This window comes from Ipomoea triloba, chromosome 6 (assembly GCF_003576645.1).
Source record: "Ipomoea triloba cultivar NCNSP0323 chromosome 6, ASM357664v1".
Lineage (NCBI taxonomy): Eukaryota > Viridiplantae > Streptophyta > Magnoliopsida > Solanales > Convolvulaceae > Ipomoea > Ipomoea triloba.
The window spans coordinates 722,129-743,541 of record NC_044921.1 but is presented as its reverse complement, the minus strand read 5'-3'; the positions used below and the strand labels follow the sequence as shown (position 1 = coordinate 743,541).

The 21,413-nt window shown below is 32.6% G+C and overlaps 2 protein-coding genes across 2 annotated transcripts; both read right to left on the bottom strand.

The window, feature by feature from the left end:
* Positions 1-298: 298 nt before the first annotated feature.
* LOC116022424 lies at positions 299-11,789 on the bottom strand. The gene is made up of 19 exons (XM_031263152.1): positions 11,666-11,789; positions 11,220-11,581; positions 8,948-9,490; positions 6,342-6,399; positions 5,771-5,930; positions 5,556-5,697; positions 5,284-5,339; positions 4,621-4,715; positions 3,958-4,098; positions 3,654-3,754; positions 3,423-3,536; positions 2,917-3,140; positions 2,491-2,549; positions 2,228-2,413; positions 2,038-2,146; positions 1,837-1,895; positions 1,540-1,682; positions 1,147-1,341; positions 299-788 (listed from the first exon to the last, which is right to left on the bottom strand). The coding sequence occupies exons 1-19, from the start codon at positions 11,787-11,789 to the stop codon at positions 483-485; spliced, it is 3,177 nt and encodes a 1,058-aa protein (XP_031119012.1). The 3' UTR covers positions 299-482.
* A 1,549-nt stretch (positions 11,790-13,338) lies between these two features.
* LOC116022423 lies at positions 13,339-13,767 on the bottom strand. Its single transcript, XM_031263150.1, has one exon. It carries the CDS (start codon positions 13,765-13,767, stop codon positions 13,339-13,341), a length of 429 nt encoding a protein of 142 aa, XP_031119010.1.
* Positions 13,768-21,413: the final 7,646 nt, after the last annotated feature.

Genomic DNA, 21,413 nt, shown 5'->3' with positions numbered 1-21,413 from the left:
AGTTACGGTGGTATGTAAAATTGGGGGTGTTACAATTTCGTGGTCATTTTAAACTCCGAGGACCACAGCAAGTAAAACCCAAATACTCGGAGAAACATGGGAGGTATTAACGCATAATTCATTCTTCTAAAATTCTTATGGTTCTCATCGATCCCACCAAAAACTTATATTTGTAGTATATATTTTCCTCTTCTCTCTCCCCTCGCCTCACTCCTCCCCCGAAGTTAAAAAAAAAAAAAAAAAAAAAAAAAAAGACTAATATGGGCTTGCTCTAATTTCAGTCACCAGCAAACAGATCTCTGAAAATTCTCTTTTTCAATAAAACTCCAACTCTACCACGAAAACGTCTTGCACCAGTCAATTTGAAGTATGATAGGTAAGATCTAGGTTACATCAAAGTACACTACCCTCAATAAACCAAAATTTTTACAATAATATAAGAATACAAAGGATGCTAAAAGTAAATACTTGTCTGTAAGAAACTATGGGTTCAAAAGAGAAACACTAACATTTATAGAAGAATTAGTTATGATAATTTCTTTGGAATTATCTTCTGATGTTGGGTGGTTTGGGCACTCAAACTTGAGCCTCACTTGTAAAGGTCGAGTAACAATGAGGCCTTCCAAATCTCTTTTTGATGCCAACAGATATGAAACAAGCAAATCTTTGCTTACCCTTCTTGTGGGGTCCAAACTATCCGCTATCTTGGCAGCCTTCTGCTCCCGACTATCCATGCCGGTATCTGCAGTCTTCCTCAGTTTCAAATACAGTGCGGCGGAAATAATGACCTAAAAGGAAACATTATTAGATAATTGTATGGATGGTGCAATCTTATGCATATTGTTTGTTTACGAAGTGGTTTCAATTGAAGCATGTGATCCATATAAAAGCCTAAGCTGATAGTTGAATTGCGCATTTATGTTTATATATTATATATGCTCCACACATGACCACCATAGTATCATGACCTTTGGCATGGGGTTAGGTCTGATACCAATTTGAAGCATGTGCTCCATCTCAACTAAAAACCTAAACTGATAGCTAGATTGCACTTTATGTTTATATATTATTATATATGCTCAGCAATTTCAATCATCTTCCAATCGAAAATGGAGGATATGTGCATTCTGTATGTAGGACCACTACCTCACTTGTACCAGGACTGGTGTTGATGCTGCAATCAATGAGAACTTTCCCTTCCGGCACAACTTCTGAAGGACTTGAGCTAAGCACTTCTACGTTTGATTCAGTTGAGCTGTGTACTTCTTTGTTTGATTCTAATTCCGATTCCCAGAAGGTACGGTGGTCAAGTTCATCGTACCATTGTTGGGCAGCGCATACCTGCATATGACCAGCAATCGTTATCTACATAAACCTAACAAAAACCTCAATAAGAGAGGTATATTGAATTAATGCATGAAAATGATAATACAGAGATTATCTGAGAATATGAAACTTTTTTCCTTTTAGGAAAAAAAATAAAAAATAAAAAAGGTTTCATAATTCTCAGATAATCTCTTCAGAAGTAGAATATGAGACCTTTTCAGAAGTAGAAATTCTCTCTGCTTCAGATACTACTGTTGCTGCTCCTCTAGCTTGGAGCCATATGCAACTTTCGATCAAGGGCTCTACCAGCTCAAATGACTTGGGTATTTCGATACTCAATTTTATGTCAACTTTACCTAAATATACAACCGAAGTATAAGCCTAAAACTGATATATCAAAGTGGAAATTATGGAGAAAGCATGATATCAAGAAGCACTTTAATGTTACAGTAGAAAAAAAATGTGGGAGGTAATAATATAAAAAAGAGTAAAATCATTGGAAGTAAGAACCTGGCAGCAAGTTAAAAAGTTCAGCATGATCAACATGAAGCCCTGATAGCGCATCTTTACTGGAACATACAAATTTTTTAATTAAAAAAGAAATGCAATAGAATAATAAATAAGATAATCATACAGAAAAAATAAATAAATAAAAATAATGGAGAAAGGAAACAACTATCCATGTGCTAAACTTACGTAGCACATACTCACTCCAGAGGAAATGAGAACCAATAAGGAAGGCCAAGGATGCTAAAATTTGAGAACTGGAAGGTTGATAAAGTCGCAGATTTGAAATTGAACTTTAATACCTCCTGACCAACTGCAAAGGCAATCTTATCAAGCAATCAATCTATTATATGCAAATAACAAACTCATATTCACTTAGAATCCTTTTTTCTACCTGTATTACAAATGATTAGATCATCTTGAAAAGTGGCAATGGAAGATATGAGACCAGCATATGGAATTCCCTCCAATGAGCAATCAGTATGCATTAGCTGCTTCAACAAATCATTTGGTATTTGTTTAAGAATATTTGACTTCTCCAGTATAAGATGCCCACAGATCTCCGATATATTCGAGAATCCTTCAGTGTATAGAAAGTAGTTGATGATATAGTAACAAGCAACAAGTAATGAAGTGCCTTGGCAGTGGCTTCCATACCTTCCACAATTTCTTGGAGAGCCCCTGAGGCCAAATCCAGGATCCATAAGGTCTGCAAGCTGCAAATAAGTTAATAAATGATAGTTAGCAAAATGATCCCAGTTGTATAAGCTATAATGTCACTCAACAACCTAGATGGTCACTCATCCTTTCTTGAGTCAAAAATGGTAAAGATCTCGTGTTTATACTGTTTTTTTTTTCAGGCACTCAACACAATCAAAACAATTCCTTCTCACAACTTGAATTGATTTCAGAAAGAGAATGTAATGAAAAAGTAATTAGCAAGGTTAGATTGAAAGACCCACACACAAAGTGTTAAACAGGTGAAATAGTCCCACAAAATTACTGATATAGTGTTTTGTTTAAGTTCTAGGGAAGCTAATGGGAGTGAAGCTCTGAGACCATGGTAAAGATGCTAGGTCTTACTGGCGATTAAGAACAAAGAGATCATTTTGACATTTTGAAATATGCCAAGGGAATAGCAATGTTTTTGGAGGAAATTCATCAGATTTAGCCTCTATATCCTTCCTGCTCCAAAGCTTGCCAAAAATCCAGCTCCATAAACGGTTGGAATCCTTATTTGAGTTCATTGCTGGATGAAGTGTATCTAGAATTCTCCTCCCCATATCAGCTCTCCTGATGGCATGGTTCTTTCACACCAAGAGCAGAGTTTAGCATAAATAAATACTGAATACTAGTATGAGAACTGAAGCCAAAAGAAAATTGAACAAGGGGCAAAACAGGAAGGAAAAAGGAAAGGAGATATAAATATGTGTATTCATGAGAACAAAAACATAACTGCACCCTTGCAGTAAAAGATTTACTAGACATAAATAAGGGCAGTTAAGAACAGGAGATTACATGCCAAATACTGCGCTAGAACTCTTTTTTTGATAGAAAATAAAAATTCTGTAGAGCTTTCATGCATGTACCTCTGAGTCTGCAATGTACAAGCAATTGTCAGCAGCATGATAAAAGGAAGCTGCAGGACGCATTAACTTCGCATTTTCAAAGTCTCCATCTTCAAAACCAGGAGAGGAACCAATCTGAATTAAAAAACAATATTTCTATTAGCCTATTTCTCTTATTCAGTTATGATAATTTTGTAACATTTATTGATTAATAATAATATAGTTTAACAAGTCTGCAAGTGAAATGCATACAGAGTCTAGAATTTCTCCATTAGCATCAAATACAATGATCCGATGGTGATTACTGTCAGAAACAAAAACGCGATTTCCTTTCTCATCAACTGAAATACAACCTACAAGGAGAGCAATACAAAAGATTTTTTCTTTTCCTTTTGTTTAAGTAAAAGACAATATTAACACAGATTACGCCAAGCCTAAATAGATAATAAATTATTTGTAGTTTATGTTGTAGTTGTCAATGTTTTAGCCATCAGATCCCTATGATTCTTCATGCCATTGGGGAAACGAAATTACAGGGGCCCAGAGAAATCTATACCTGGAAAATAAAGAAATAAATTTCGCAAGGGAAAGCAGAGATATGGCTCCTTGAATACTTCAAGTGGTTTTTCCCAAGGACTATTCATATTATGCATGAAATTAGCAGTCTTCCTATCCTGAACTTTCAAATCCTTGATGACTGTTGATGTGGAGAAAAAAAAAAAAAAAAAAGATAGAGAAAAGAGAGCTTATCAATACAATCATATAGATGGAAAGGATCACTGGAATTCATTGAAATACAATACTAAACAAGGCAAAGTGGGGCAGTGGTGCTTTCTAGGGTTGTGGATACTCTCACAGGAATACATCAGTAATCCAAAGAAGTTTCTATGAGTCCTATTTTATTACTATTAGATAGTTTAGTAAGTTAGAGATTATTAGAAAGTTATTTAGTTTATTAGTTCAGTTTTACTCATACAATGAGTTTCAGAATCTTTGTATTTTTAGTCATTGAATTAGTTTTGGAATCCATTGCCCTATCAAAGGGAAAACTAGTTATAATAACACCAAGCCAAAATTTAACCCCCTCTTGGAAATCAGGGGGTTTTGGATATCAAGCAAACCAAACTTTATTTTTCAGCAACTGTTCTTTTCATCTTGTGACGTGAACCCATAACATTGGCTCTGTTGCCAGCATCACTGGCGATCACTCTTCACATACCTCCAGGGATTTTTATCACAAAATTCAGTTGCTGCAGCCTGGGTAATCTAAGCAGCCTCCTAGTCCTCTTCCATAACCTACTACTCTTGTTACAGCTATTTAATGTCAATATTACTTCTAGAAATAATATTTTATAATCTCTTTATCATACTACTACTGAAAAGATCGTTGGATAATAAAATCTGACCGCTGTCAATATTTCAGGTTTCTCACTGGAAGAGATACAAAAAGATCCATAAATTAATGTATAAATTACCAGAATTGGTAGATTGGCTCTTCTTCTGAGCTGTACTAATATTTTATATCTGAATGGGTCTACATTTTTCTGTTGTAGCTTATCAGTTTATGTACTTAAACTGTCAGTTTCTTTCTATCAAACCACCAAATTCAGATTTCATCAACCTAAACAAAAAATTCCTCAGACCAACGAACTTAATTTTTGGTTCGGCTTTTGGATTTGCCAAAATTTTCAGGCAACTAAAATATTTATTAATTAGTTTTAAACTGATGTCTACCCTACTTGTGTATAATTTCAGTAAAATACCATAGCATCTTGTTTGATGGACCAACTAGATGAAAATATTGAAAACAAAGATGGGATATCAGTAACTTGTTTGAAGATATAGCATGGTAAAAATAAACAATAGGTTAGCATACCATTGTCAAGAATCATGGAATCCACTTCCTTCCGTTGGTAGATTATAGGACTCATAAGGCCCCTGAAAATGGAAGTTAAAAAGGACGTCAAATACTTGTCCAAATTAAGCAGAGGAAAGATTCAAGACAATCTTAAAAAGAACAACTAATATTGACTCACAATATTATAGAAGTATGGTCTTTTAACGCAAAATTATATCCAAAATCCCTCTTTTGAAAAATCACATGTTGATTATGTGTTTGTAATTTTTGGCTCAAAGTGATGATATGCAACAAACCTTAGGAAAATTCTTGTTAGACAACAAAATAGGAAAGGTTATGTATTCCTTCATCACTCTTCGGAGAAAATGTGTGTGATCATCTTTAGAGAGAAGGGGAGATGTGCTATACTGATATCCCATTACTGGAAGGAAAGGATACCTGCAATTTCAAAAGGCTCAAACCAATTGAGAATATTATTAAAGAAGTCAATACAAAGTCAAGGGCATATTACCTCTGCTGAAGTAATTTGACTTTATCAAGCATGATAAAAAGGTCATGTTGTGACAAAGAGGAACCTTGAAAGAATTCAGCTACAATAACCAAAGTAATGCCTTCTTTCTTAAAGAAATTCTTTTTCAACGCAATTCCGTTTAGCCAACAATGAGAAGGGCCTGTACATTTGAGTAGAAGTGTAAAAAAAGAAAGTTGGAGGTGGAAGATGGGATGATCTGGCTTGTATACTCTATTGATTGTCAAATTCAGAATAGATAAACTTGTTCAAGATTCAGTAACCATGAAAGCAATGAGTATCAACTATTTCAAAAAGTGGCAATGTCATCAAGGTACTGAAAGATTCTCAGATACATCATGCACAGTTATCACATGAGGGGTCTTGATCATAACGATGGCTCTCATAACTCAGTCCACAATGATGCAGCCTGATTAATGGCAATATGAATACATAGCACAACTTGTGGAAGGGCCTATATAATTGCTGAAAAGAGATATCTAATGATGCAACTTTTTAAAATGTAGGCTTAATACATTATTGATGGGAATTGTGTTCAGAGAATTTATTTCACCTTCATGCTTGTTAATAGTAGATTGGATGAAGGACAATAAATCATGCTGTGGAAGAGACTATTGTTTTGATTTTGATATAGTTGAATACCTGAAAGAGAGACAAGTTAGAAATGCAACAGCATCAAAAACAAAAGATGACTAAGATGCAATGTATTCTATCTACATATAGGAATTACGTCTATATACTTTGAAAACTGCAAGCAATTGTTGTGTGAGAGATGTGTAAAGATAAACCAATCAGAAGAATTGGATCATAGAATTGAATATCTTAGACAAATAAAGGAATCTCTGATGCAACTTTAGGAGAGAAAAGGTACTAGTTAGTACACATATATAGCATTATAGCCATGAGAGGGATGGGTCCCTGTAAGCCAAAAATTTCTCATTTCTTCTCCAATTCAAACTGAAACACACTATTGATTCCTGGACATTACTATTTTTTTCCACTAATTGAACACAACGCATATAGAATCAAAATTAATGGTCATGGCATCACAAAACAATAAGGAGAAAATAAAATTCTAGAAGCAGTAAGAACGATAAAACTTTACCTACGATAATCACAGCTTTTGTAATCATATTTTCCAATGCTTCCAATGGATTTCTGAAGTGATGAGCTCAAACACAATGGAACTAAACTTCCAGCTCCTCCAAGAAGCTGATAACTTTTCCCTGATATGAATGAACAGTTCCATTGGAAAAATAAATTTTTAAAAAAAAATGTTGATTTATTAAAGATTGGAAATAATGTTCATCAAAATTTAGCATCAGTGTTTACCTGCATGATTTAGAGGGAAGAGCCTATGAATTTCTTTCAAGCAATGAAGTCTTAGAGCCACTGGTATTCCCATTTAATTAATATGGGTTTAACACCCTTGCTGTATTAAGAGAAAAGAAAGATTAATATGATGCCTCAGAAAGACGATACACCTATCAGCATCTTTGGGTTACACAAGAATGTCAATTGAAGAAACAAGTTGGCATAACAAAAATCCAGCAGTTGCACCATGTTTCAGATATGAGTTCCAAAATTGAGCAACCATAAAGGGCTATGCATGATAAAAACAGTTTCAAAGCGCAAATCATACACATCTTTTGCCAGAAAAGTACCATAAAAATCCACAAAATTATCTAAATGAAATTAAAACAGGCCAAATTTAAAATTTTTAAAACAGATCAGAGCACATTGAAATAAAATCTACACTTCAAATAATGTGTCCTCAAAAAGCATTTTTTATATTTAAAATACAAAAAGTACAAAAATACATGTTTAATTGTACTGATAATTAAAGCAAAACTGTTTGGAAAACCCGTTTGGTTGACGAAGGCCTCGGCCACAAATTATTGGCTTCTATTTTGCTTGCTTTTCTGTGTTTTTGTCCTGATAATTAAGTTTTCTTTTTTGTATTTTAAACACACAAAACCCTCCCTGAAATCCATTTTTCTGTTAAATCGATTTCTAACCAGACAAACACCATAAACATCTACACACTCATCACCAAAAGGCCACAAATAACTATTCATAGGAGAAACTAGACTATAGAACAAGACCTTGCATTTCTCAAAAAAAAAAAAAAAAAAAAGTACAAAAAGAAAGTGTGGCATATTACAGACATAAATAAAAGTCAACCATGCACAGCATTAGACCTAACAACTGCTATGGTTCAAATTTACAGTTGCAACTACTTCTAATAAGATTTATCTACAAGTTTTTGACACATTTTCTCACAGGCATTTCATCAAACACTTCAATGGGTATTCCAAATCTCTATAAAGAGATCCAGAAACCAGAGTGTTCTAGCAACCCGTAGATTTCATGGGCCCTGAGAGACAAATCAATATCTATACATATTAGCAGCACTGCTTAAACAATTCTGATTCTGACCAAGAATATAGTTAGAAAGTAACTTGCACGTTTTTTTTTGAAAACTAACTTGCACGTTTTTGTGAGGCAATTGCTCCGGTTGTTGCAGAAAGAATTAGGTGCGCACAGAGAAGCCGGCGTTGCGCAGTGAAGTCACGTACAGAGAATCTGACAGTACAGAGAAAATGAAAGAGGTTTATTTGCACTTAAGTACTGGAGGCGAGGATGAAACTCATGAGAGTGGAGAACTTTTTTTTTTTTTTTTTTTTTAGTATTATTGACTCATTACAAAAAACATAAACAAAAAACAAACCCCCCTTGTTCGAATAAATATATGAGATGACTGCATCATATATTCGTCTTTGTTCTTCAGTTAGTTGGATTTTTAATCGTTCACTCTCTTCGCACAAAGCAGCCCCATCATATGCTAACTCTTCCCTCAAAACCGGTTTTCCACAGCAACAGTACTTGCTTCATTAATGACAGGCATGTTTGGAAAGTCCCTCAAAGTTTTGTTGTACACTAATAAAAGCTTTGACAACTCTACAAACTCCTTATTCTCTTCGTCATTTAAAAACAAATCTGAAACAACAAATAAACGAACATTTAATTACTTTGAAAAAAGCATTAATTACATAAAAAATGAAATCTATAAAAATATAATTTTGAATTTTTAATACCTGATTGATTAAATAATCTTCTACGATTGTGTTCAGCATCATCAGCTAGATGTAGTCATACTTTGTTCCACACTGATTCTGGAGAAACCATTGTATTTGACATTAATAGAGTAACAAACAACTTTCTTAAAGAATAGGCACTTGACCACTGGCTAGCTTCTTCAATTGCATCAATGTATTCATTATCATCTTCTAATAAGCCCCGTGCATAACATGCCTCCTTAAAAGTCTGGTATTCAACTCCATTGTATGTCCTTATTTCATTATAACTTGTAGGACCTTTGACTATGTTCAGTAAAAACCTTAGGTAATACAACTCACCACTACCAGGTGGTACATAAAATATCCTACCAACTGAAAAACCCCTTTGTCTTGGTTGCCATTGACGAATATTTTTCTTCCACACAAATCTATTTGGCATCTCAAGATAGGTTAAAAGCTTTGCTTCGGGGTATTTTTTGTTGGTCTCAAACCATTCAGTGAACATGCTTTGGCCCAAAGTTGGATTTGTCAATACTGATTCCACGTCTTCGTCATCTTGGAAAAAAACAGTATGGCTATCTGGCAAGTGGAAACTAAGTCTCTCAACTGCGGGGGATCTAGACTGTATTTCAAAACTCAACAAACGCCAAGTAGCTTATGATGCTGAAACGTACCTACAGTCATAGTACGTGTTGATCTCATCGACAACTTCCACTCCATCAGCATATGTTGCACTTTGATAAAACCCAACAGTTACTCGATCATTACCTTTGTTAACATCTACTATACTAATAAGAGCCAAAGAGAGTTAGGCCTAAAATGGGTTGAAAAAATGGCGGTCAAATTATTTAATCAAATGGATGGTTCAGATGAATTATTTAATCAAATAGCTAGTTAAGATAATTAAGATTAATATTATTAATAGAGATTACCTAATTTAACCTTACTTTTATGATTATCTGTTAAGTTTTCCGTTAAATATTCTCTTCTCCGTTAACTTTTAACTTACCCATTAATTTCTATAAGAAAGGTCTTAGGTTCAAACCTCATCTCAATCAAATTTGACATAATTAAGTTTCTCACTCTATTTTACTCTTATTAAATTAAATAAATTAGTAGCTACAACAAAAAATAATACATATGTATTTTCTTAAATTAAAAATAAGAGAAATAATTTCATTAGTTATATTGTCTTTATTTTCTCTCATGCAAAGATTCTTTACATTCAAATTTATCAATTGATATTCATTACATTGTCCATTATCTTATTTTTACAATATATTGTAATTAGATATCAAAGTTATAGTACAAAATAATGTTATATATTTATTTACCAAGTATTTTATTAATACTATGAAACAAAATTTTAAAATAATTTGAAGCTAATTATATTAACTACCTGGGGATTGGTTGACAAAGAGAGTACTCAAATAATAACCCAACAAATTGAAGCGGAATCACTCTATTTTACTCTTATTGAATTAAATAAATTAGTAGTTACACCAAAAAATGATATATATGTATTTCTTTAATACCATGAAAAAAATAAAAAAGAATAGTTTGAAACCAATCATATTAACTACTTGGGAGATTTGTTAACAATGAAAGTACTCAAATAACCTATTACTCAGCAAATTGAAGCGAGAAACTACCTTTTAATATCTTTGGAATACATAATATTTTAAATTTTTATTAATTTATTTAATCTTTTTTCTTAAACTAGAGATTTTTTTTATCCACAATCACTCATTCAACAATAATGGTTAAACCAAATGAACCCCAAGAAGAACACCTAAAGGAAAGTTCATAGCTCCTATATTATAATCTCATTGCATGACGTTGTCATCTATGCTACCAACAATAATTGAATTGCAAATAACACACTACCAACAAAAAGGAAGAGAACAAATAGTAAAGATGAAAACAATGACAATGTTACTCAAAAGAGAATTAAGAACAGTTAGAAAAATTCAAATTAAAAGTACTATTTATTTAGACTATCATTTTTAGACCATATATTTAGACTATCGATTTTACAAGGTTGCAAACATTTATTTTAGTAATAATTATAATGAATTTTCTATATTATCTTGGATTCATATACTTTGAGTTAGATATTTAAATAAAAAAATTTGACATTCAATTACCCATGTATAAACTTCTCCTATATAATCTTGTATTGATATACTTTCAAATATTTATTTAAATATAAACATTGGGCATTAACCCATTCGCGCAATGCGCGTATAAAACTAGTACTTGAATAAGTATTTTATAGATCTTGATTGGTTGCACCGCTCCACATTCATATGTGCTTTGTATCTCAACAACAAATATCTATTATGTGGAACCACATAGCGATTATCCAACTCAATGCCATTTCTTTTAACTGTTTTGCCGTCATCACGTCTTCTATATAAGGGGTATCCATCTTGATCAAAAGACGACGAATCAACAAACTTCTTTGGAAAGTGTTTAGAGCATTTCCCATTAACCATGCAAGATGAAGCTTTCCTAGCAATACCGCAAGGACCATGTATCATAAAGTCCTCAACTGCTTGATGGTATTCAGGATCATTTTCTTTATTAGGTATTTCAGTTGAGATTAAGGAGTCCATTTCCTCAGGAGATGAAACGATAGCGGTTGACCCTAGAAAAATGACTATATGAGCATGCGGTAGTCCCCGTTTTTGAAATTCAATTGTGTATATCACTGTATTAGTACCAAAAATTGTATTAGGAAAAAAAATGTAATTATGTATGAAATGAAGTAAAAACTAATCTTTTAGATACTAACATGCTTTGATTGGTCGAAATAATTTTCCACTCTTGAACTCTTTAATTAATGCATCTAGCTTCATCTTGAAAACTCTGGCAACAATATCAGGTATATCTTCAGCTCGCAAGCCTCTAATTCCCATGTAATGTTGAATTTCCGGCCACTTGGGGTTACATGTGAATGTAATGAATAAGTTGGGATAACCTATCCAGCGACATATAGTCATAGTATCTTGATAGTTTTGAATCATATATCTTGCACCGCCTGTGAAACTGGATGGCAAAATTATTCCTTTTTCCACTAGTACAAAAAAGGTCATAGCCTATGCTACTAACGCTAAAAGGTAAGGCTTTCCGCGGCACCCGTTACGGGTGCCGCAGAAAGCATTTAATTTTCTTTTTTTTTTTAAATAAATACTTTCCGCGACACCTGTAGTGGAGTAGGTGCCGCGGAAAGTAATAAAATAATAATAAATAAAGGCTTTCCGCGGCACCTGCTCTGCTACAGGTGCCGTAGAAAGCATTTTATTTTTTATTTTAAATACTTTACGCGGCACCTGCACGAGCAGGTGCCGCGTAAACCTTTTTTTTTTTAATTTTAATTTAAATTACAAATAATCTAATTTTTTGTATTTAAAACCTGCTCAGAATTTTCCAAATCATCCAACTCAAAATCAAAATTTATAAACCTATATCTCTTTATTCACAATTATATTTTCAAACTAACACATACATGACTAATTTCAAATTAATAACCAACACAAATAACAATTTTCAAACAAACACAAATATTTAATTTTAAACCAACACATACTATTTAAAACCAACACAAACATCACCATCCACCAACACATGCAAACATCACCACAATTCACAATATCCTTCACAATTATAAAAAAAAAAAAACATGCATCACAATATAACAATAGAGATAATCATGTTTATAAAACGAAATAAAATCTAAACGCACTCTTCTAGAAAATATTTTGCCCACAACTCTCGAACTTCTTCTATTTCATTCATAGAGTATGTGGTATCTTCCAATGCCTACAAAACAAATTAATTAGGGTTATTAGTCAACATATTAATTTATAAATTATAGTTTAACTATACACACACACACACACACACACACACACACACATATATATATATATATATATATATATATATATATATAGCTCTATTTAAATTTCTTACCGTATCTATGCGTCGGCGGCTGCAATGGCGAGCGAGTGGCGGCGGAGGACGACCAGCAATGGTGGACAACGCAGCAATGGGCGAGTGGCAGAGCGGAGGCGTTCGTCGTCGTTCGTTCATTCATGGCGACGGCGGCCAATGGAGGATGGTGGCGACGGCGGAGCTGAAGGCGACGTTCGTCATTCGTCGTCGGGAATGGTTTTGGTTTAACAACGGAGGCGGCAATGGCGACGGCGAATCTAGTTTTGGGTTGGTTCGTCGTCGTTCATCTTTGGGTTTAAGTTTCGTGCCTTGTTTTGTCTCGGTTCGAACCCGTGCCCTATTTTTTGGTCGACTTTACGTGGCACCTCTACGGATATTAATTTACTTTACGCGGCACCTACTCCCTACGGGTGCCGCGTAAAGTCTCCTAATAATTTTTTATTTTCATTTTTTTTTGAGAATCCACTACACCTGTTTAAATAGGTGTAGTGTAAAGTGATGCTTATATGATCAATTTTGTACTAGTGTTCGTTGAGTTGCAGGGTCTATATCTCCTCTAAATAATGCATCAGAAAAACCTTTGTATACTTCACAACGCAACGCCTTTTGATTGTTACGTATGAATAAAAGACGACCGGATTCCACCATTGTATATCCATCAACCAAGAACTGTTGAAACAACCTTTTAGCATGCAATAAGGTAGACAATGTACTTCTCCTTTCATGTATTTGAAATGCAAAATACTCCCGAGTAGTTATATGTTGTCTGCTACCACCTGCTTGAGTAATCGTCGTATTGAATTGGATATCATCCCGATAACCATCTTCTCCATAGGGAAACAAAATAGGATACTGCAATGGTAAGTATGTCGGGTTTAGCTCATTAATTCTCTTCAATTTCCCTGATTTACACTCAACCAAAATATCTCGCACCCCCATGTTAGGTTCAAGGTCACTTAATTAGGGCCGCAACCTCCGATACTGTTGGCAAATTATATGTCCTGGCATCAGTTGTTCTTTTTGCTATTAGTCGCATTTTGATTTCTGTTGTAGTATCATTTTGAAGCTCATTCCTAGCCATTCTAAAAGACTTTACCAAGACATTGTGCTCATCTAACGCTTCCTTAATACATCCGCTGAGAAAGTTCCATTCACACTTTTTTTTTGGAAAGAAAAAAAAAATCAAAATGTGATTTACAATTGGGGTAAAAGTGAAACAAAGTTAGAAAAATATACCTTATTGAATTGACATGATTCGTAATTTCATTGTTCGTGTCATGGATGTACAATTGCGCAAACTTTGGTGGGGCACTAGTATTTGGTTGCAAGCTTCCTATTAAGTGAAAGTTTTGTCCATTTATCCGGAAAACCGGGGGTTCACCACCTTGACTTACTGTTCTATCAACTCTTTCGCCCATTGACGTAAAACAAAACATACTGTTATACGACCTTATGTTGTCCAAGAAGTGATTTCTTTTCTGTCCTTGTGTAAAAAAAAAAAAAAGATCATATATTTTCTGGGGTGGCTTTCTAAAACTTGGTAATTGAATCTTACCATTGGTACAACACAACGAATATTTTGGAATAGCGCTAGACTTTGATTTATCTAAACGTTCTTCGAACCAAAATAATGCACCACAATGCACACATGAGTCCAACAGATCACCAAAATCGGCATAATTAACTACAAAATACAAAATTGTCTCTAAGTTTATAACATTTCCGTTCTGAAATATATATGCTATTAAAAATTAAAACACATTAAATTTACCCTTTACAAAACACTAACCAATTGATTCCGATCCGTAATAGTGGTATCTTCTTCTGTGCATGCTTCATTGAAGTCATTGCTTAAGTTGCGGCATTCCATGGTAGAAGTAATCACAATATGTGTTAAGGTCGTAACTGTAGTTTCGTTGGACCTATCTATACAATCTTGAACACCTAAAAAAAAGCAATGTATAAACAATAAAATTACAAACAATAAAAATTAAATTACAAAAAAAGCAAGTGGATATTCAATATGAATTAATTGAACGTGCACTATAACAACCTAGAAGAATTTTATTTTTCCTTGCGTTCATTACCTAATATTGTTTGTTTATTATTAAAAAAAATTAACATTCTTAAAAACCCAAAATTTCGGAATACAAACCATAACTTATAATTGAAAATTAAACATTTAACCGTTTAATAAGTAGTCTATATTTACAAATTTATGTTTATTTGTCATTTCAAAACAACTAAAATTTCAAATTAAGTCAAGTATTTACATGTTGCACAAACATAAGTTACATAACCTAATAGTAATTGAACTAATCATTTGTTTTGCATTTGGGTTAAAAACGAAAAATATAGAATAAATTAGACAATAATAATTGAATCACTTCAAAAAAAAAAAAAAACGCAAGTGGGTATTGAATATGAATGAACTGAACGTGTAGTATATGAAGGTAGAAAAAATTAATTTGTCCTTGTGTTTGTTAGCTTATATTGTTTCTTTATTAGAAAATAAAAATTTACATTGTTATTAACCCAAAATTTATGAAAACAAACAATAACTTATAATTGAAACTAATAAAAAAATCATTCAATAAATAGTCTATACTTGCGAATTTATTTTCATTTTCCATACTGAAAACAACAACAATTTAAAAATAATTAAAGGATTTACATTTTCCAAAACTAATAAAGTACATAACCTAATAGTAATTGAAGTATTCATTTGTTTTGCATTTTTCTTTTATATTTCAAAATATAGGTAAAAGTAAACCATAATGAAATGAAAAATACATGTTGTGTCGTTCGTAGTAGGGGTAATGGTGATATCATTTAAAGGTGTCCATTGATTACTTTTATACAAATTCCTGAAACAGTTGGTTTCTAAAATAAAATATTACTATAAGAAATCACTTTATACAGTTCGTATGAAATGATTATAACAATAGGTATATAATAAAATACTCACCATTAGTTAATATGCTTAACAGATTAGAAAGGGATGATTGAAAAACTCCAAATATTTGGTTTTCCGGAGAACCATTATGTGGTCGGTTTATGATATTCGTCGATTGTGTACAACTCTCATTTTCTACAAAATACAAAAAAAAAAAAAACAATTGTAAAGATAGAAATAAATGATTAAAACCGAAATCAATTTGAGTATTTAAAAAGTATTTAAAGATTCATGAACCACATTTAACAAAAAAAAAAAAAAATAGTTTGAACCACATTTAACAAAAACAATCATTTCATAAATTATTAAATTGATTAGTTAATATTATATATTATCTACATCATTTATAATTACCTAAACCAAGTTATTATATATATATATATATATATATATATATATATATATATATATAGTGCATACGCGTGTGCGTGTGAGCAAATCTCCAGCGGTTCATTTCCAGAACCTTCGTTGGTCATTTCTTCGTGCTCATTGACTGCTTAACAAAATACTATAGATTCCTCATTCGTTGGATCGATTTGTTCACAAAGTTGAGGAAACTACTTTATTTCTACTGCTCAGAGTTTTTTCGGATGGAAAGTATAAGACGCTTAAGAAATCGGCTACCAACATTGGGGTAATCTGAATCCTTTATGGATTTGAAGTTCAGTATAAATGAGGTACGATTCTAAGTGAAATCTACTGTATTCTTTTTGTTATTTAGCTATTATGAACAGTTTATGTAACATTTGTAAGCTTATTGTTAGTAAAGAACATATCTAGGGTTTAAGAATTGTCAAATAGTATGTTCCAGCGTTGAATTCTTGTAGTTTCGGTGTAGATTGTTTAATGTACATGCCTAAAATGATGTTTGTGTTCCAGTGCAAGAGCAGTTCCTAAGGTTGTTCCCTCTCCCCGCCGTAAACCTAAGCATTTAACCACAAATGGGTGATTGAAAGTTGTAGGCATTTAATGATTCTTTGATTTTTATACATATGTAGGTTGATAGATTTTCAAGAGTCTGAAAAAAAGATACGTATTCCCAAAATGAAGGACTATAATCTTTCGCGGATTTTTGGTATTTTTTATCCTATTTCAAACAAAACACACTATAACCTGTAATTTCTAACCTCTTTTATGTAATATGCAGGAAAAATGAAGAAAAACAATCAATTCATATGGAAGATAAGTACAAAAAATCTATAAAATTAGCATTTACAGTGTGACTATATAATGTTGTATGAACAAAACACATTATCCATTTAGTATTAGAAATTCAGTTTGAAGCTACATACCTTTATCTTCTGGAGAAGATTTTCTTTTACATCCTAAAACTGTTGATCTTGTCGATTTCTTCATCACTGGATCTTACAATGTAGAGAGTAGAGAAAGGTGAAAATTGTACCGTTGAATTCTCCTACCTTTTATACATTGTAAATGGAGTTGAAGGGATTACTTTTACAACATAGCTGTTAATAAACAATCATGATATGTCTTTACTTATTCCTAGGAAACCCAAAAGTTTTTCTAAGGTATTTAATACCAATGGTTTTTCAGCAGTTGCAAATATACCAATGTAAAAATAGGATTTATTACTTAATCATGCTAAAAACACTTGTAACACTAAAGTGATTCCTCATTATTGTCTGCTGTTTAGTACAACTTTTTTAGTTGATGAAGAGATTGAAATTAATGATATTTTCTTTTTTACAACACTGATTCACTGAATTGATGATAGATGATTCTTTTAAGTTAATAGATCACTGAACTGTTTTTAGAATATTCTTTTAGTAAAATGTAATAGTTTTTTAACATTAACTTCTTATTATCATTCACTAACAATACTATATTAGGTGGTATAGACAAAGTATATTAGTTCATAGCAGTACTGTGTTTAGTCAGTTTACCTTAGTTCATAGCAGAATATTAGTTAGATAAGATAGGAACTGTTACATGAGTATAGACAAACAATATTTAATCATTATGAAATAAGTTTATAATGCACTGTGTCTTCACTTCCTTCTGCTACAGTTCATTAACTGCATTATGCTAAGTCTTCTTTCGAGCTGCTAAGTGCTCTCTTGAGCAGTAAAACATTGAGTCTTGCACTGCTGACAATGTAGCAATAGGATTTCTTATTTAATCATGCTAAAAACACTTGTAATACTAAAGTGATTCCTCATTATTGTATGCTATTTAGTACATGTTTTTTAGTTGATGAAAATATAGCAATTCATTTTTTGTTTGTGTAAAACAGTGATTAACTCAACTCAGTGTTGATTATTCTTTGAAGTTAATCGATCACTGAACTGTTGATAGATCATTCTTTTACTCAAATGTTTCAGTTTTTAACATTAACTTTAAATTAAAATTCACAAACAATACTATATTAGGTGGTATAGAGAAACAATATTACTTCATTTTAGTACTCTGTTGTGTGAGTTTAGCTGAATTTTAATTGGACAATGTTTGTGCAGATTCATTGATTGGCCCTATTTACTTGAAAAATTACAAAGCAACTGGAATTGGCAGCTTAATCTCAAAAGGTGTTGCAAAAGTACAAAGGAGATGGACTTTCAAGATCTGTATGAGTAGGTAACAACTATGTATATTGATTTCATTGGTAAAAAGAAAGTATTGTATTGATTACATAAGGTAGAAACTGTTAGATAAGTATAAGGTTATTAGTACAGACATTTGATCATTATGAAATAAGTTTATGATGCACTGTCTATGTCTTCACTTCCTTTTGCTACACTTCATTAAATGCCTTCTGCTAAGTGTTCTTTCCAGCACTAAAGCATTGAGTCCTGCACTGCTACATCTTTTCTCATTTCACATCATGCACATATAAAGTACCTACAAAACTTTTGATTTGACAAAAAAAAAAAACTTAGCAGTAAAGATCATTGTGTGAACAGTATAGTGCTGGAATCTGAGCACAATTTAGAAACCAACTTAGCAGTAAAGTCTTAGCAGTTAAAAAAACATCAAAAGACATCATTTCAGTAGGACCAAAAACATCAATTCATAAACCAACTTAGCAGTTAAAATAAACAATTACAAATCATCTCAGTAGGACCAAAAGAAATTAGTTTTGCAATAGGAACAAAAGACATGCAGGAACTATCTCAGTAGGACCAAAAGACATTGTCTGAAGAGGACCAATAGTAACCAGTGTCACATTTACAATCAAGAATCACAGAACAAACAACCATTCATGTTTCCTTATCATCAAGTTCCTTCTCCTCCTTGACCACCACATGTTTTTTCCTCTTTGAAGTTTGAGTGCTGGAAAATTGATCAAGTAAACTTCTCTTAACAGCCTCATTCTCAGTTACATGAACTGATCGTTCCTTCATAGCATTCACATTTGGACTCGTTGCTTCTTCCTCTAAAAAAAATCCCTGAATAGATAGGAGTACATTAGTTTTGTAGAAGAACCTGAAAAAGTAATACTTGTAGACATAGTGAGTATAATATAGGTTACTTACCTCATCTGAATCTGATCCATTGTCAGTAAGTTGTAACTTAGAGGATAGACAATCATCATTATCGTCAAGGAGACTAGGACAGTAAGTATTGAACAACTCAGGGAAGTGTTTCACTTGCATTACAGGAATAGCATGACTTAGGTTGTCCAATTGATCTTTTTTTTACATTGATCTTAAAGAAAAAACCTCGGCCCACCATAGTCTTAAGCTCTTTAGGGATCTTGATCATTACCTAAGATTTGAAAAGAAATTAGAGTATAGTAGGTTAAAAAAGAGTTGTAGAAAAGATATTACTCAATGATTTATTAAAATTAAACAAACCTTTGGCTGCATTTCTATCACTTCATCTGCTTTTACACTAACCAAATCAAGTGCTTCACGATCCCATAGTAGAAAAGGTGTTGTACCCTTAACATAAACAACTCTAACCTTGATTTTATACTTGTAAATGCATTCATCATATCTGCTGTTACACTTGCTACACTCAAACATTCCTTTATTTAGTTCCACATTCTTATTACATCCTTGTGCTTTGCAGGACTCATAAAACCAATCATTAACATCGGACTCTATACCAATGATCTGTGCAGGTACCCAGAATTCCCCTACCTGTGCAAAAGGAAAAAAAGGTAAGAAGTTATTCTAATAAGATATAATTAAATTACAGTCAAGAAAGAACTTGTATGTACCTCTCTTTTTTGAAAGATGTCAGATATGGTAATGATACGCATTTTTGAACTACTTAAATCCCCACCACTTGAATTACCATGACTATAAGCTGAATTAGAGGTAATGCTCTTTATAGGTGTTTGCTGCAGAATTAGGCTAAAAGGAAAAATATATATATATATCAATAATGTGTGTACTGTAATCCAAAATGTTAAACAATAAAGAAAATAATTGAGTATGGAAACAAACCTTTCTCTAAACTCCAAAAACTCAGTACTGTCTCCATTAAACAGAAGTTGGGTAGCATCATAAGAACTTGTTATTTTCACTTCAGCAACTACATCATAATATTTTAACTTTCATTGCAGGAAATTGGAACTTAAAATGGTACACAGTATGAGGTAAGGATATCATAACCTATCTTATATTACAACAAATATAATTCTACTAGTGTGATCATAAACAAAAGTGAATCTTATTTTGCATTGCAGGAAATTGGAACTTAGAATGGTGCTATACAGTATTAAACAAACAAAAATTCAACTAATATGCTGTACTTCAGCAACTGATATACAGTATGAGATAATGATTTAATTTCCTATCTTATATTACAACAAATGTAATTCTACCAGTGTGATCATAAATAAAATTCATACTTATTTTGCATTGCAGTTATGGACAGGGTCTGACTAACAATATGAGTTTAGTGCACATAATGACCAGAACTGGTAAGCAAACAGTTTGTTTAAGGATTTAAGGTATGTATTTGTATGCACATTTACTTGCTCTACAAAAGTTTAAGGATTAGTTCACTTACAGTTTTCAGAAATCTTCACCCTTCCCATCTGAATTAGCACAATGACTGGCTCTACAAAATCCTTTCTGAAATGAAGCATTACTTTCTCAACATGCTGATCCCATACAGTGTATTTAAGTTGATGGCCACTTAGACAAAATAAGTAGAAGGTTAGAAACAAAAGGGCAGCATATCTATGTATATAAACAACTTTTTTAGGGCTTACTTTAAATCCTCAATATGGAAATCTATGAGCCTAGAATGTCTACTAGATACCAACTTATCCAAAGTGGAGTATATTTCCACTACCCTACCAATCACATCTACAAAAAAAAAAAAAAAAAAAAAAAAAAAAAAAAAAAAAAAACAGTGAGCAGTCCATTGTTAGTCATTAGTAGTGTTGAACTATGTAAGAAAACAAAGAAATAAATGGAACATACCAACCAACACAGTAGGATCACTGTCTTCAAAGAAGTAAAGGACTGTAAACGATACATATGTGTAGGGAAATCCAATCCTTTGTAGTCTTTTACCAATGTCTCATTGAATAACTTCAACATGTGAGGACCACTGCATGTCTTATAGCTATAGTAATGTTGAACGACCAGGAAGTTTTTTATACAATACACATTGCCTTCAATAAATTTATTCTGAATAGACACATTCTTGCCAG

Excerpts from the sequence above, each read along its gene's own strand:
- LOC116022424 (XM_031263152.1), bottom strand. The coding sequence starts at position 11,789 with ATGGGAATTAGAGGCTTGCGAGCTGAAGATATACCTGATATTGTTGCC. Across the intron at positions 9,491-11,219 it reads AGTTGGATAATCGCTATGTG|TCTAGATCCCCCGCAGTTGA; the intron begins GTTCCACATAAT and ends TTTGAAATACAG. Across the intron at positions 2,550-2,916 it reads CTCTTTGTTCTTAATCGCCA|CTTGCAGACCTTATGGATCC; the intron begins GTAAGACCTAGC and ends ACTTATTTGCAG.
- LOC116022423 (XM_031263150.1), bottom strand. The coding sequence starts at position 13,767 with ATGGGGGTGCGAGATATTTTGGTTGAGTGTAAATCAGGGAAATTGAAG.